Source organism: Rhinopithecus bieti, unplaced genomic scaffold, assembly GCF_001698545.2.
Source record: "Rhinopithecus bieti isolate Rb0 unplaced genomic scaffold, ASM169854v2 scaffold_26676, whole genome shotgun sequence".
Lineage (NCBI taxonomy): Eukaryota > Metazoa > Chordata > Mammalia > Primates > Cercopithecidae > Rhinopithecus > Rhinopithecus bieti.
Window position 1 is genome coordinate 469749 of NW_016812009.1, and position 17522 is coordinate 487270.

At 42.9% G+C, this 17522-nt stretch overlaps 1 protein-coding gene across 1 annotated transcript in view; it reads left to right on the forward strand.

Annotated features, from left to right (window-relative positions):
* SMARCAL1 (SNF2 related chromatin remodeling annealing helicase 1) overlaps positions 1-17027 on the forward strand; it is a 65473-nt gene extending 48446 nt beyond the window's left edge. Inside the window, 5 exon segments of the mRNA XM_017895468.1 lie at positions 1889-1991; positions 8973-9155; positions 10816-10916; positions 12223-12319; positions 16711-17027. Coding sequence (XP_017750957.1) covers positions 1889-1991; positions 8973-9155; positions 10816-10916; positions 12223-12319; positions 16711-16950 — 724 coding nt within the window. The 3' untranslated portion in view covers positions 16951-17027.
* The last annotated feature ends 495 nt before the right edge of the window (positions 17028-17522 follow it).

Sequence of the window (17522 nt, forward strand, 5' to 3'; positions counted from 1 at the left end):
ATGGCCTGGAAACTTTTCTCCCAGAAACATATCTGAGTTGCCCCCACCGACCCATTTCTCATGTGCTGTGGAATAACAGATGGCAAGGGTGTGCGTTTCTCCCTTGCTCCCTCAGCTCAGGACCTACAAAATTCAGAGTCCACCGGGTGCCTCTCTCTTCAGATACTGCGCCCGGAGCCACCCATTTCCTCATAAACAAACTTTGGTCATACCTTATATGTACTTTCTCAAAATTCTATATACAATAAATTGTATAGTACTTTGTAGTTCCCAAACATTTTTTACACCTGCGAACTCATTTCACATTTACAGCATCTTTGTGCGATCACGTAAGTCACACTGGCTCCATTTTTAAAAATGCAGACACTGAGTAAATCTGTGACTCTCTGGGCCTCAGAGTCACACAGCTAGTAAGTGGAAATTAGATTGTACGTCTTCAAAACCCCAATTTCCTCAGCTAGTTGTTTTTCTTTTCTTTTTTGCTGTTGTTTGTTTTTTCATTTTAATGGGCATCTTTTAATAAAAAAAGCCAAGGTTGTTGTGGTAGGCAGATATTTCAAGCCTAGGAACTTGTAGAAGGTTATAGAACAACAAAGCTGTGTATGAGATATAGAGGGGATAGAGGCATTAGGAAAATTGGGGCCTGTGGTTTTTATGAGCTCACCAAGTGGATTTTGTGGCCTTGTGACTTTTTGCTGCTGTAGCCATAAACTTTTTTGCTTATATCATGGCAAATTTTATGTCTCTCAAAATAATTAAAGTAAATTCTATTAGTATGAACAGTTCACAAATTGAACTCAAATCTGGTGCCCTGGTCATAGTGTTGTTTGAAATGACTCTTGGATGCTTACAGGGCAGTCCACGTACCCTTCCCCCACCTGAGACATATCCTTCTTTAAGGAAGGCAGAGTCTGTTCCCCGCCCAGATGCACCCATGGCTGGTGATGGCTTCAGTGAAGGAGCTCACTTGCCAGTACTGGGCTTACCTCTTTGCAATTGTGATCCCTCTTCAGGGAGCTACCAGGGGAGAGGGGGACCCAGCCAGGGTCTCTTAACCTGGTGACTTCCCACCCCACTGCTCCCTGAGGGTAGCCACCTTAAGGCCAAGCGAAAGATAAGAGGTAGGAAGCTTACCAGGTGCAGTGGCTCACGCCTGTAATCCCAGCACTTTGGGAGACCGAGGCGGGCAAATCACTTGAGGTCAGGAGTTTGAGACCAGCCTGGCCAACATGGTAAAACCCCATCTCTACTAAAAATACAAAAGTTAGCTGGGCATGGTGGTGCCCATAATCCCAGCTACTCAGGAGGCTGAGGCAAGAGAGTTGCTTGAACCTGGGAGGCGAAGGTTGCAGTGAGCCAAGATTTCAGCACTGCACTCCAGCCTGGGCGACAGAGTGAAACTCAGTCTCAGAAAAAAAAAAAAAAAAAATGGTGGGAAGCTAAGAAAAAACACAGTGGATGGAACAGGGAAGTAAATTAAAGGGAGGCCGAACAAATGAGATCCTTCTCTCCATAGTCCTCTGCCTTGGAAGAGAATTTATTTACTACTGACTTAACTACTGGCCCTGTCATTTGAGGTCTAAAGTGGGAGGAGCTGGAGATCCTTCCCGGAATGTCTCTTTAGTATTGTGTATGTCTCAATGTTTAGCTTCTAGAAATTTGTGTACTGTCAATAATTCCTTAGTCCCCTCCCTAAGTACTTTCAGATCTACAGAGGACACTCTAATTTGTATATAAAACACATTATAATGATAGTTGGAGGTAAAGTGAAAACCGTTGATCATCTTCTGTGATCCTAGATAATAAGAATGTTTCAGTAACATACCAGAGACACATAAAACATAAGAAGTATGTGTTTAATCTGTTTTGTTGTCATTGTCAAATGCAGTGAATATATCTTGGACCTACTGGAAAGTGGAAGAGAGAAGTTTCTAGTGTTTGCACACCATAAGGTGGTCCTGGATGCAATTACGCAGGAGCTTGAGAGAAAGGTGAGCTCCCTTTGAAATTCACCATGGGCTGCTTTTGCCATATCCCAAGTTGTTCTGGGCAGGCTTAGATCAGATCCAAGCAAAGTGAGACCGAAGGCTTCCGGAAGCATTGTTGAAGACTTTCTGAAGAACAGTTCTTCTTGTTTGTAGAACCACAGTGGGGTCAAAATGTTTCCCCAGCCCTGTCATTTTAACCTCCTCCATGCTCCAAATAGATATCCCAGGAGTCTTGCTTTAGGAACATCTCCCAGGGGCTGTTCATTATTCTGCATAAATAATTACAAAGTTGGCAAGAGAGGAGATAGCAAAATTGTCCTTTTGTATGGAGACAAGTATTTATTTATGTGAATGTTTTCCTCTTTTCCTTCCTTTCATTCCTCCTCAGCACTGTCAAAGCACTTTTATTAATTGCACATGGCAGTGTGCAGACGTTAGAAGAGAGTTTTATGGCTCTCTTGGAATTGAACGAAAGGGATCTAGAAGGATTTCCAAGGATGTTTATGAAAACTGAACACATTTTATCCCCTTTTCATTTTGGTTAAATTTAAGGCAGTAAATTGCTCTTTGTCTTCCCTCATCATTTATATTTATATAATATTTGAATATACATTAAGGATACAGAGAAATATACAACAAACACCCATGTATCTCCCACCCAGATTTAATAAATGAAAGTTTCACTGTATTTATTTCAAGGTTTTTTTAGTTTTTTTATTTTGAGGCAGAGTCTTGCTGTGTTGCCCACAGTGAAGTGCAGTGGTGGCAGGATCTCAGCTCACTGTATCCTCCACTTCTCAGGTTCAAGTGATTCTCGTGCCTCAGCCTCCCAAGTAGCTGAGACTACCCCACCTTGCCTAATTTTTGTATATTTAATAGAGACGGGGTTTCACCGTGTTGCCCAGACTGGTCTTGAACTCCTGGCCTCAAGTGATCTGCCTGCCTCGGCCTCCCAAAGTGCTTGGATTACAGGCATGAGCCACCACACCCTGCGTGAAGATTTATTTTTTTGATAATAAGATACTTAGGTCCCCTCAGTATTCTAACTCTATTCCCCTTCCATGTCTCCAGCAATAACATCACTATTATGAAGGTAATGGGTATCCTTGCCCTCCATGTTGTCATACTTTATTCTAGGAGTGTGTATTCTCTATCAATTTATAGTCTCCTTTTTGCCTAATTTTTAAAATTTAAAATAAATGACAGCATGGTGTAATTATCCTGCAACTTACTTTTTTCTCAGCATTGTTTTTGAGATTTCTTTATGCTACATTACACGTATAGTTCATTCACTGTAACTGTGGAATTGTATCTCATTGGATAGCTATACTGCAGTTTATCCATTCTCCTGCTGATGGTTGCTATTGTGTGAATATTATAGTAGGTGTATGTTTGTATCTATGCATTTCTTTATGCCTTGTGTATGTGCTTTGTGTAGGGGAGGCATATTCAGGCATGCTCTTGCATGGTTATTAAATAGGCTCATCTTCATACTAAGTGGTGTCAAATTGTTCTCCAAGGTGACCATTCACATTCATAATCTCACTAACAACATATAAGCGTCCCTGTTGTTCTGTGTGCCCATTAACACTGGTATTATCCGACTTTTTAATTTTACCAATCCAGAGATATGAAATATCATCTCATTCTTGCTCTAATTTGCATTTCCCTGACTACCAGTAAAATGTGTATCATTTTATTTATTTATTTATTTATTTATGGCCATTTTAGCTGTCTCCTGTGAATATTCTGTTTGTATCCTTTGCCTGTTTTTCTGTTGGATTGTTTTTTTCTTATTGATCTAGGAAAATTCTTTATAAATTTTGGATATTAATGTTTTATCAGTTATCTTTTTATCTTTTAAATTTCTTTTGTTGGGGAGGGGCTCTCGCTCCATTGCCCAGGCTGGAGTGCAGTGGCTTCATCTCAGCTCACTACAGCCTCTGCCTCCTGGGTTCAAGAGATTCTCGTGCCTCAGGCTCGTGAATAGCTGGGACTACTGGTGCGCACCACCATGCCCAGCTAATTTTTTTTGAATTTTTTTAGTAGAGACGGGGTTTCACCATGTTGGCCAGGTTGGTCTTGAACTCCTGGCCTCAAGTGATCCACCCGCTTCAGCCTCTCAAAATGCTGGGATTACAGGTGTGAGCCACCAGGCCCAGCTGGTTTAATTCAATTCTAATAAAAACTCCAACTAGATCTTTTTTTTTCTTTTTTCTTTTCTTTTTTTTTTTTTTTTTTTTGAGGCAGAGTCTCACTCTATCTCCCACACTGGAGTTCAGTGGCACGAACACTGCTCACTGAAGCCTCAACCTCCTAGGCTCAAGTGATCCTCCTGCCTGAGCCTCCCCAGTAGCTGGGACCTCAGGAATGTACCACCACGCCTCGCAAATTTTTAAATTTTTCTGTAGAGACGGGGTCTTGCCGTGTTGCCCAACTGGGCTCAAGCAATTCTTTTGCCTCAGCCTACCAAAGTGCTGGGATTACAGGCATTAGCCACCGTATCCAGGCTCCAGGTGGATTTTTTTAAAGGGAACTTTATACTGTTATTCCCAAGAACATCTCAAAAAAGAAAAAAAAAAAAAAAAAAAGCAGGAGCAATATCTAAGCAACTATGAAAAAGAAGAGCAATGTCGGAAGACTTGACCCTTCAGATACTAAATATTAAAATGTATTATAAAACACCAATAATTAAAAGTCAGCCATGCTGGCCCCAGAGAGATGGCCAGATGGGTGGAAGAGAATAGATAGCCCTTTACCATAAATGGGAAGCAAATACATGATCAAGGAAATGTCACAAGTCCGTTTTCAATTTCTTCAACAAAGTTTGGGTAATTGCCTGAATAATTTTGGGGTGGGGAGGGTAGATGAAACTTTACCTCACTGTTTACTATATTAAATTCCAGGTGAATCAAAGATCCTTGAAACCGTGACGTATTAGAAGAAAATACCAATGAACAATAGCTGATCACTGGGTGGAGAATGACTTTCTAAGCATAAAAACAAAGAAATTACAAAGGAAAAATTGATTCGAATTACCTAAACAGATGGATTTTTTCTGTGTCACGTATATATAGTAGTTAAATTTTTTTTTTTTTTTTTTTTTTTTTTTTGAGGTGGAGTTTTTGCTCTGTCGCTCAGGCTGCAGTGCTGTGGTGCAATCTCGGCTTACTGCAGCCTTCACCTCCTGGCTTCAAGCAATTCTCCTGCCTCAGCCTCCCGAGTAGCTGGGACTACAGGTGCCTGCTACCATGCCCAGTTAATCTTTGTATTTTTAGTAGAGACAGGGTTTCACTGTGTTGGTCAGGCTGGTCTCAAACTCTTGGCCTCAGGTGATCCACCCACCTTGGCCTCCCAAAGTGCTAAGATTATAGGTGTGAGCCACTGTGCCTGGCCCACAGTGGTTAGGATTCTCTTGTACATTTGTTACATTTTTGGAGAGCAATTTGGCAGTAACTTAAGGTGTGCATTCAGTTTTTCAAATTTCACTTTAGGAATTTATCCTAAGGAAATCATCAGACTAGTCAGATTTATAAATGAGAATATTTCATGCTGTTGATAATATTCAATAATTGGAAATCTAAGTTTTTATCAACAGATATACTATTAAATAAATTATAGTCCATTCAGCCATAAAATATAATGTTGACCAGTGGTTCCTAACTTTGGACATCACTGAACACTGTAAGAACCTGAAGAAGCTCCAAAATTGAAGCTCTTGGTATCTGGTTAGTATATATTGCTATCAGAAGATGTCCATACTATGGACAAAAAGCTATTGTATGTATAATAATTTTAAAAAATTGTCATGTTGTCTGGGCGCATTAGCTCACGCCTGTAATCCCAGCACTTTGGGAGACTGAGGTGGGCAGATCACCTGAGGTTAGGAATTCTAGACCAGCCTGGACAACATGGCAGAACCCCAACTCTACTAAAAATACAAAAAGTAGCTGGGCGTGGTGGTGCATGCCTGTAATCCCAGCTAGTCGGGAGGCTGAGACATGAAAATTGCTTGAACCTGGGAGGCAGCGGCTGCAGTGAGTCGAGATCTGCCACTGCACTCCAGCCTGGGTGGCAGACAAGACTCTGTCTCAAAAATAAAATAAATAAAATAGTCATGCATAGAAAAAAGCCTGATGAATATATACCAGTACGTTAATGATGACTATCTCTAAGTAATCGTCGTTATCTTTTTAGGTTTTCTACATTTTGCAATGAGTGTATATTCTTTTATAATAAGAAAATGACATGTTTTAAAATAAAGGAGCATTTAGAAAACAACAGAAAATTAATAGAAGGAAATAAGCTAGGGAAACTATTAGCCACCTCTGTGACATACAAATAGTAGTTTTTACATGTAAAGGTATTTCCTAACTCCCAGTAGGGAAAAAAAAAAAGGGCAACCTGCATAAATAGATAGTTCATCAAAGAAATGACACCGATGGCCAATTAAATGATGCGAAAACACTCAATTTCACTAGTAATCAAGTTAGTGAAAAAAAGATTTTTTTTTTTCACCCCATCAAGTCAGCAGAGGTTTTAAAAATGTGCGGGGCTCACTGTTGATGAAAGTGCACCAAGATGGACATGCTAATACATTAGTTAATTTGGAAAGCAATTTGGCAATAATACCAGGAGCCTTAAGTTAAGTTTTTTCTTTTTGCTATTGTACTTTGATTTGTAGTCCAGTCTAAGAAAATCACCAAAAATTGGCACCCTCTTAAAAACTTTCCATTTTAATAGCATTGTTGAGGTATAATTGACATGCAGTAAACTGCACATAATATGTATAATTTTACAAGAATCAAGATAGAAAACATATCTGCCACCTGCTGCCCCCACCCCCAGAGTTTTCTCGTGTCCCTTTGTAATCACTCCCTCCTGCCCCTTCCCTCACACTCCCATCCCCAAGCAAACTCTGGTCTAGTGTCTGTCACTGCGGATTTGTTTGCAATTTTGTAGAATTTTATATGAATAGGGAATATAAATGTGGAGAAAAGGACATTCAGGATGTATTTTTTTCTTTTCTTTTTTTTGAGATTTATCCGTGTTGTGTGTCTCACTTCATTTTAGTGTTCAATCCTTGGTTTTCCTTTTTTTTTTTCTTTTTTGGTTATCTAGACCTGCAGATATTCACTCCCTTTTAGTGCTGAGTAACATCCCATTGTACATCGTCTGTTCACCTGTTGATGGACATTTACCAACATATCCTTTTAGGAAAAATTAGAGACCCCTAAATCTGCAGAAATAGAATGGTTAAATTATGCTGTTGCTGCATAATGACAGCTTATAGGGCCATTAAAAATGATATTTTAGAACGCTTAATAATACAGTTTTACTTACAATACGTTTTATTGGGGAAACAGGATATAAAACTTTTATTTAAAAGATATATATACCATACACATCAAAAAAAGAGACAGGGAAAAGTAGATTGCTTAGATTACTAAATGTTTTTATTTTCCTTATCATGTTTATCACTACCAAGAATAAATAAATGCCATTTAAAAGCAAATAGCTAAACTAAACATGCATTACCATACAACACAACAATTGACTTTTGAGCATTTTTCTCTGGGAAATGAAAACTTAGGTTAACAGAAAAACCTGTACACAAATGTTCATAGCAGCTTCATTTGTAGTAGCCCCAAATTGGAATCAACTCAGATGTCCTTCAACAGATGGATGCTGAAACTGTGGTATATCCATACCATGGGCTACTTCTCGGCAAAAAAAAAGGAGAAAATTATTGATACAGGTAACAACTTGGATGAATCTCCAGAGAGTGCTGAATGCGAAGGTCCATTCCAAAAGGTTATATGCTGTGCAATTTATATAACATTTGTATAGCATTCCTTTTTCTTTTTTTTTTTTTTTTTTGTTTTGAGACAGTCTCGCTCTGTCACCCAGGCTGGAGTGCAGTGGTGGGATCTCAGCTCACTGCAACCTCCGCCCCTGGTTCAAGTGATTCTTCTGCCTCAGCCTCCTGAGTAGCCGGGATTACAGGCATGCACCACCATGTCTCACTAATTTTTGTATTTTTAGTAGAGGCAGGGTTCCGCCATGTTGGCCAGGCTGGTCTTGAACTCCTGACCTCAGGTGATCCACCCGCCTTGGCCTCCCAGAGTGCTGGGATTACAGGTGTGAGCCACTGTGCCTGGCCTATAGAGCATTCTTGGAAAAAAAAAAAATTGGCCAGGTGCAGTGGCTCACGCCTGTAATCCCAGCCCTTTGGGGGGCCAAGGCAGGCGGATCACCTGAACTCAGGAGTTCAAGACCAGCTGGCCAACATGGCAGAACCCCGCCTCTACTAAAATACAAAATTAGCCAGACATGGTGGTGCATGCCTGTAATCCCACCTAGTTGGGAGGCTGAGGCAGGAGAATCGCTTGAATCCTAGGGGGCAGAAGTTGCCATGAGCCCCCGCACTCCAGCCTGAGTGACAAGAGCAAAACTTCATCTTAAAAAAGAAAAAGAAAAAAAAATTTTTTTAGAAATGCAGGTCAGATTAGTGGCTATCAGGAGCTAAGGACCGTGGAAAGGGGAGGAAGGTAAAAGGATCCTTGCAATGTTGGAATTGTTCAGTATCTTGACATTGGAGATGAATACATGAAAACCTACCCAGGTGATAAAATTGTGTAGAACACACACATACAAGTAAAACAAGAAATCTGAAGATCAGTGGATTGAATAAAAGTCAGCATCCTGGCTGCGGTATCATACTATAGTTTTTATAGAATGTTACCATTGCGGGAAACTGGACAAAGGCCTAAGAGGGATCTCTGTATTATTTCTTACAATGGCACCTGAGTATAAGCAATCATCTCGATACCAATTTCAATTTGAAAAGAAAATCTCTTAAGGCAGGGGCCTCTGCTGAGCTGGAACCTGGTTCCGTGCTTGCGCTGTGGCTGGGTATGGTTTGCTCAGAAGCCCCCGGCCCGGGGCTGTTGCCCACCTTGCTTCTGCCCCTTGTTCCTACAGCACGTGCAGCACATCCGTATCGATGGCTCCACCTCGTCGGCTGAGCGGGAGGACCTGTGCCAGCAGTTCCAGCTGTCGGAGAGGCATGCCGTGGCCGTGCTGTCCATCACTGCTGCCAATATGGGCCTCACCTTCTCCTCGGCTGACCTGGTGGTGTTTGCTGAGCTGTTTTGGAACCCAGGGGTAAGAGACGCAGAAGACTTGGATACCCCACTGGCATGCTCATGGCTGTGGGCAGGAAGCAGCAAGTGTCGGTCGTGGAAAGTGTGGTTTCCTTTTTATCCATTCATTATACTTCCCACAAGTCAGTTTTCACTTCCTTTAAGCACTTCTATGTCGATCGGCTAGTTTCTTTTTTTTTTTTTTTTTTTCTTTTATGAGACAGTCTCTTATCACGCAGGCTGGAGTGCAGTGGTGTGATCTCGACTCACTGCAACCTCCGCCTCCTGGGTTCAAGTGATTCCTCTGCCTCAGCCTCCCGAGTAGCTGCGATTACAGGCGTGAGCCACCGCGCCAGGCGATTGGCTGGTTTCTAGATTTTCACAGCAACCTGTAGGATTATCGACTCCGTTTTATCAACAGGAAGGTTGAAGTCTTCCAGGGCTAGAAGGAATCTTAGACTTCTTGTCTCATAGGAGGAAGTTAGGGCACCGAGAGCTCAAGGGGTGAGGCAGGAAGAACTGCACTGCCATAACTGAAGAGGGACACGTGGTGGCACCAGGTTGCAGCCTAGGCCTCACATTCCAGCCTGTGTCCCCTTCAGTAGCCATCATTGTGAGCTGCTTTAATAATGGACCTCATGCAGAGTAACAGCAGTGAGTAGTTCCCTGGAGACCACTATTGGCCTTAGCTGACCAACTGAGAGCAGAGATAAGACATTTGTTTGAACTCATAAAATTTTCTGGTAATCTCCAGGAAAGTTATATCCCCTTTAATATCTGATATTATGGCTTTTGTTGGCTACACATGAGGGACTGCATTAATAATGGGTAGACCTTGAGGGTGAAGCCATTTTATAAAAGAAATAATGCTCATGATGTTAGGTGGTTTCTTTTTTTTTTTCCTTTTTTGAGACAGGGTCTTGCTCTGTCACCCGGGCTGGACTGCAGGAACTTATTGACTCACTGCAGCCTTGATTTCCCGAGCTCAGGTGATCCTCCCACCTCAGCCTCCTGAGTAGCAGGGGACTACAGGTGCACACCTCCATGCCTGACTAATTTTTGTATTTTTTGTAGAGATAGGGTTTTGCCATGTTGCCCAAGCTGTTCTGGAACTCCTGGGCTCAAGCAATCTGCCTGCCTCGGCCTCCCAAAGTGCTGGGATTACAGGTGTGAGCCACCACGCCCAGCCTTTAAGTATTTATTATAAGGCTTACCACTATATTAAACCACCACCCTATGCCCAAATCATGGATAGCCTCTCCCTTGTGTGTGATGTTTTTATTTATTTAGAAGATAACTTTTTATTTCATACAGAGAAGAAATGGAAGTGTACAGGCCTCCATCACTGGCCCCTCCCCATGCAGCCTGATGGCAGAGCCTGTGCTTTTTCATTTGCAGCACCTAGCTCAGCGCCCAGCACCGAATGGCCACCCGCAGATCTTCTGTTCCACATTCCAGCTCCCCAACCAGGGCTGTTTTGGGTTCTCTCTTTTGTTAAAGTGGCAGGTCATTTGTAGGTCTGAGATGGTGAAGTGTAGGTTATTTCTAGGTCTGAGACAGTGAACTGCTTTGAGGGAGGGAGGGTTGTGGCGGGGCTGGAAATGGGGTGGAGAGGCTACCTGCTATGGTGGGTGGAACTGCTTCAGGCCTTTACCTTCCTGTCTCGATTTCTGGACACACAGGTGCTGATCCAGGCTGAGGACCGCGTGCACCGCATTGGACAGACCAGCTCGGTGGGCATTCACTACCTCGTGGCAAAGGGCACAGCTGATGACTACCTTTGGTATGGTTTGGCTGCATGGCCTGGCAGTTGGAGTTGAGCAAGGGTGGAAGCTGATGATATGTTTACTTTGCTCCCTAAGTGCTTCTGCTTTTGCTAAGTAAGGTCTTTAAGGATCTATAGAAAATTGACTAGTGGCCAGGCGCAATGGCTCACGTCTGTAATCCCAGCACTTTCGGAGGCCGAGGTGGGCAGATCACTAGAGGTCAGGAGTTCGAGACCAGCCTGGCTAACGGGGTGGAACCCAGTCTCTACAAAAATATGACAAAATTAGCTGGGTGTGGTGACGCACACCTGTAGTGCCAGCTACTCGGGAGGCTGAGGCAGGAGAATCGCTTGCACCTGGGAGGCAGAGGTTGCAGTGAGCTGAGACTGAGCCACTGCACTCCAGCCTGGGCGATAAGACGAGTCTCTGTCTCAAAAAAAAAAAAAAAGAAAAAATTGACTAGTAATGCCCTCCTGCTTTCATCATGACCATATTTGGCCTCCCTCAGTAGTGTTCACTGGTGGCTTACAGGGTGCATGTGGAATCTTACAGCAATAAAGGGTTGTGGCTCCTTTTCCTGCTGGTCTGAGGCAGTGAGAGGTGCCGATTGTGACAAAATGTAGATGGAATTTAGTTTGTAAAACACCCTGTTCCCAGATGTGAAGGCATTTGTTAGGACAGGGTGACAGTCTTTTACCTTTTATGATGTGCATTTATCTGGTGGGTATATCTTACATTGCTGCTGCTGGACCACAGGGAGGAAGTGGCTTTCCCTGGACCGTGTAGTGTACTTCGTTAGCAGAGCTGGAGTAAGATTTTCAACCTGGGGGTTTCTGTCTGTTACCTAAGTGAAAAACCTCAAAAAGCTTCTTCCCCTCATCTCCCTCTTCCAGATATTAAATTTCTTGATTATCTCATTGATTTCCACTGCTTGTCTCTGTTTCCAGCCTTATGACTAAGAAGTCTTCCCTTTGCAATGTGTGTGGGCCACTCCTACTTCCCTCTGTTTAGTGGATTCGTTAATTGGGCAGCTCATAACACCACCAGATTCAAAACTGTGTTGTAATGAGGCAGGATTTATTTCCTACACATCTTCCATTAGAAAGAATATGGAACCTGATGATATTCTTAGCCCTAAATTGGAGTTTTTACAAATGAGAGGGGGCAAATTTTTCAACATGAATGTTTGCGCCTTGAGAGATGCAAAGATGTGAAACTGTGAACAAGCCGTGGTCCCATAAGAACAAGGAGGGTGGCCTCATTTTCATTAGTCTGGTGGTTCTGCACAGGTTGTATTCACTGCAGCTTATTTCTCCCTAACAGGCCCCTGATTCAAGAGAAGATTAAAGTTCTGGCGGAAGCTGGGCTTTCTGAGACCAATTTTTCAGAAATGACAGAATCCACTGATTACCTCTACAAGGTAATGCCAGCACATGGCTCTTCACCCCTGGAGCAGAGGGAGGCATTAAGCTGTCTGCCAAGTCTTTGGGTCCTGAGTAGGAGGATATGAATCACTCCTAGGGACCTCCCCTAGCCCCAGAGCTGAAAACAATGGCCTGCAGTCATTCTCAGTTGAACCATGCATGCATCGCTTTATGGGGAAGTGATGGCATTAGCTCCTACAGCTGCTGGCATTCCCGCCCAGACTCCGAATGCTGCCTCTTCAATCAGACCATTAGAAACTGACAAAACTCCCCATGGCAAATGTTGAATTGTTTCAGAAAGTACACAGCAACACCACACATAGGGCTGCCACAGGAATGTGTCCCCAGCACGGAGTGGAGAGTGTTTAAAATAGGGTACTGGCTTCACAGAACATATTTTCCCCTCTGTCATTTTATTTTGTTCTCAGTGTCTCCCCACTTGATAGAGGGGTAAACTGAGACATGGCAGTGCAGTAGGCTTGCACAAAGTCACAGGGCATGTGAAGCCAGCCCAAGGAAGAAGGCTTCCTGACTTGGCCCAGCATTCTTCTTTTGAGTTCAGCCCCTTGTAGAGGAGTATAAGAGGCATCCCTCCATAACCAGGCAGGCCTTGTCAAAGGTGCTGAGGGGGAAAGCTGTTGCCTCTGGACGGGACAGCCCTGGGCCCATCATGCCTGCCTGGCCTCAGTGCTCCAGCCCAGTGGCTGCCACAGACTCTTCCTCCCCCATTTCAGTGAAACACAATGGAGGGAGCAAGAGACCCAGAGCCTTTCGAAAGCTTGTTTTCCTTCCCCAGCTTGGATTGTTGGCCAGAAGGTGAAAACTAGGAGTATGGCCTCCTCGAGCACAGCTCATGGTTGAATTGTTTCTGCCAAGAGAGCTTGAATCAGGTCTGAGCCTCATGCAGAAAGGGGCCTTAACGGTAGCTTATCAGTAAAGTGAAGCACCTCCTCCTTCCTGTGAAATCACCATCAGAAGTTGAGTTAGGGCAAGCGTGGTGGTGCACACCTGTAGTCCCAGCTACTCGGGAGGAAAAGGTGAGGATCATTGGAGCCTAGGAGGTCAAGGCTGTAGTCAGCCATGATGGTACTGTACTCCAGACTGGGCAACAGAGCAAGAGCCTGCCTCAAAAAAAAAAAAAAAGGAAAAGAAAAGAAAGAAAATAGTTTAAATAAATAAGAAGTTGAGTTAAATCTTATCGTTGACACCAAGACTTAAGACTCTGTGGATCTGCTCATTCACTTACATTTATTTAGCAAATAAATTTTCTTTGCAAGAATTTATTTGCTAAATATTGGGATAAATAAGACTCAGATCATATTTTTAAATGCAGATTGCAAATTATCCTTTCAGGCATATATAGTTAATAAGCCAATTTTAAAACAACCTTATTTTTAAGCTTTTTAAAGAACTCTCCAGTTCAGCTGAATGGTAAACGGTAACAGAGCCTAGGTTATCATATGCCTTTTGAAAAGAAAGAGCCTGAGCAGGTATAGTGGCTCAAGCCTCTAATCCCAGGCCGAGGTGGGCAGATGGCTTGAGCCCAAGAGTTTGAGACCAGCCTGGGCAACATGGTGAAATCCCCATCTCTACAAAAAATACAAAAATTAGCCAGGCATGGTGGCACGTGCCTGTATTCCCAGCTATTCAAGAGGCTGAGGCAGGAGGATTCCCTGGACTTGGGAGGCGGAGGTTGCGATGAGCCAAGATCACACCACTGCATTTCAGCCTAGGCAACAGAGCTAGACCTTGTCTCAAAAAAGAAAAAAAAGCCTAGTTTTAAAGGAGTCTCACTTGAACTCATTTATTCCTCCTTGCCTTTCTCTTACTCTAAATTAGTTAAGAATTTCTACCTAAAATATAAGTACAAGGTAATATTAATGGGTTTTCTCAAATTTATTTTGATTAATAACTATATCAATTTATTTTTTAATTAAGATGGGGCTGAAAAATTTTAACAAACTACTAGAAAAAGAAAATGTTGCTTCCAATATAGGAGACAAAAGCAGAAGAGGTTATGTCTCACTGAGATAGGCTTCCTTCTGAGAGGGGAAATGAAATATTAATCTGATCTTGGAACTCGCTTCCAATTAATTATGCATGCCCCAAGTTAGCCTACAGTGTTGCCATCATCATAATCAAATGCACATTAGCAGCTTTTTCTACTTGGAATAGGCTGCCTTACAGGGTGGCGTTTCCTTGACATTGCAGGTATTCAGAAAGAGGCTGATGAGGGCATCCTGGAGGAGGGCGTGTGGGTTATTTGGGGGCCAGCCTTGAAGATCTTTCATATCACTTCCCTCTCTGCAGGACTGGGACCCTGAAAGGCTAGGAGATTTTGGGTGCAGGTTAATTGAATAATCTGAAGTTCTTAAGTGACAGGCTGTCATCAATTTTCAAGGAACCCTGCTTCACCAATGTGGAGGGATTTGGTTAAGGAATGGTGAGACACAGTGGCCAGCTGGCAAAGATCTGTACGCTGTTTGAAATGGAAAGAAACCTGAGGCAGGAAGAGCTGTTGCAAATCCATGCAGTACCAAGTGATGTGGCCCAAGTAAAGATGGTGCCTAGAAGGAGAGAGGAGGGAACTGATGAGGGTAACAAACTTGCATGAGCCGAGGACTCTGTTTGCCTGGATGATTTCCACCTGGGAGACTACGAGAATGCAGGTAGACTATAAAAAATAGACTTACGGGAAGAGAAGCTGCTTTGGGAGTATAGGAGAGAGATGAGAGACCAGTGATTTTTTTATATGTATTTATTTGTTTAGAGACAGGGTCTCACTCAGTCACCCAGGCTGGAGTACAGTGGCACTATCCCGGCTCACTGCAACCTCCGCCTCCCAGGCTCAAGCCTCCCGAGTAGCTGGAACTACAGGCGCACGCTGCCAACACCTGGCTAATTTTTTGTATTTTTGGTAGAGATGGGGTTTCGCCATGTTGCCCAGGCTGGCCTCTAATTCCTGAGCTTAGATGATCCCCCCATCTCAGGCTCCCAAAGTGCTGGGATTACAGGCGTGAGCCCTCGCGGACAGCCTTATTTTTATTTATTTATTTATTTTTTTAAGACAGAGTCTCTCTCTGTCACTCAGGCTGGAGTGCAGTGGCGTGATTGTGGCTCACTGCAACCTCTGCCTCACGGGTTCAAGTGATTCTTATGCCTCAGCCTCCCAAGTAGCTGGGACCACAGGTGTGCACCACCATGTCTGGCTAATTTTTTGTATTTTTAGTAGAGATGGGGTTTCACCATGTTGGCCAGGCTGGTCTCGAACTCCTGACCTCAGGCGATCCATCCACCTCGGCCTCCTAAAGTACTGGGATTACAGGCAAGAGCCACTGTGCCCAGCCAAGAGATCATCTGATTTTAAACCAGTGTTAGTTTTATCAAACTGTGGGATGTCAGTGGAGATATGGAAAATATACTTCTGGATTGAAAAATGGTCAAGGTTGGAAATTTAGATGTAAGAAAGATCGGCAGAGGGGTGATAGTGATCGTGTGTTGTAGTTGTATCCACTGGTCATGGTTTTAACACTACACCATTGTCATCAATGTATAGATGCTGTTGGTAGGTATTTTGGTTATTTGTAATTTAAGGTAATCAGAATAGGTACACATATCTACTTATGAATATGTTACATGTGTGTATGTTTTTTCCACCACTTTGAAAATTAGGTATAAGCCATGGCTGAACACAGAGATTTGGAAATCTAGGGGGCTGGGCCCATGGTGGCTCACACCTGCAATCCCAGCATTTTGGGAAGCTGAGGTGGGCAGATCGTTTAAGCTCAGGAGTTTAAGACCAGCCTGAGCAACATTTAGTGAGATCCTGTCTCTTAGAAAATTTAAAAAATAAAAATAAATTTAAAAATAGAGATTTAGAAGTTGCATTACACCTTAACTGACCCTTAGAGAAAGGCTTTGGAGGAAATGAGATCTTGAGTGCTATTTCAGTATTGAAATAGTGATTTGGAAAGTTCAAAGGGAGAAAACATTTCCAACGTAAATTATAGCGTGAGAGCAGCTTCTTTGCACTCACAATCATTTCTTTTTCCTAACCCTGTGAGCGCAGAGAGGGTAAGATGTCAGACACTAAAACAATGAGGCTGCTTTAGTGATGGTTTGCTGAGATGATGTGCACTTGCCATCATGTAGCTCCCTGACACCATAAAATGTGTGGTCTCTCATCTTTATATTCTCCAATCAGCCCCAGTGGAGGAGAGTCAGTGTTGGAGCTTGGGTTCTTTCCTTTTAATCTTTTCTTTTCTTTCTGGTGATAAGGACCCAAAGCAGGGCAGAAGATCTATGACGCTATTCCAGAAGTCCTTTGAGAAAGAAGGAAGTGATATTGGGTTCTTCCTTTTATCTTTTCTTTTCTTTCTGTGATAAGGACCCAAAGCAGCAGAAGATCTATGACCTATTCCAGAAGTCCTTTGAGAAAGAAGGAAGTGATATGGAGCTCCTGGAAGCAGCAGAGTCCTTTGACCCAGGAAGTGCTTCAGGAACATCTGGAAGTAGTTCCCAGAACATGGGAGACACCCTGGATGAAAGCTCATTGACAGCCAGTCCACAGAAGAAAAGGAGATTTGAATTTTTTGATAACTGGGACAGCTTTACCTCTCCCCTGTAAAAGGGGCAAAAAGAAAAAAAATAAAAAGTATTTTAAAATCACGGAATTAAAATAAAGTAATATGTTTTGTTTTAAAAGTTTTTGCACTTCTCTTGCCATTGCAGCAGTGCCTGTGCCTGTGTCCAGGCTCAGCAGGAGACCAGGCCAAGCATCAACTTTCCATTCCTGTGTCGTTATGTGTGAGCTTGCTTGGGGTCTTAACCTCCGCTCTTCTGGCTTAGGGATGGACACAGCAAGTTGTAGTAGTGGGTAATTCATGTTCTCTAAATAATGAGGTCCTTTCTACACAATCCCCATAATCTAGAATTTTAAAATGTACTGACTCAACAAATATTTATAGGGCACCTAATTTGTGCAGGCACTGTCCTAGGTGCTGGCAGTCATTCATCCAACAAAAGACAAAGTATGAGCCTTTGTGGGAAGACCAAGTATGAGCCTATGCAGTGGGAGAAGCAATGGTTGTAGGTTCTCTTTTCCAATACAACTCTTCATGGACACTGAAATTTGAATTTTATTAATGTTCATGTATCACAAATTATTCTTTTTTTCCTGCCATTTAAAAATGTAAAAAC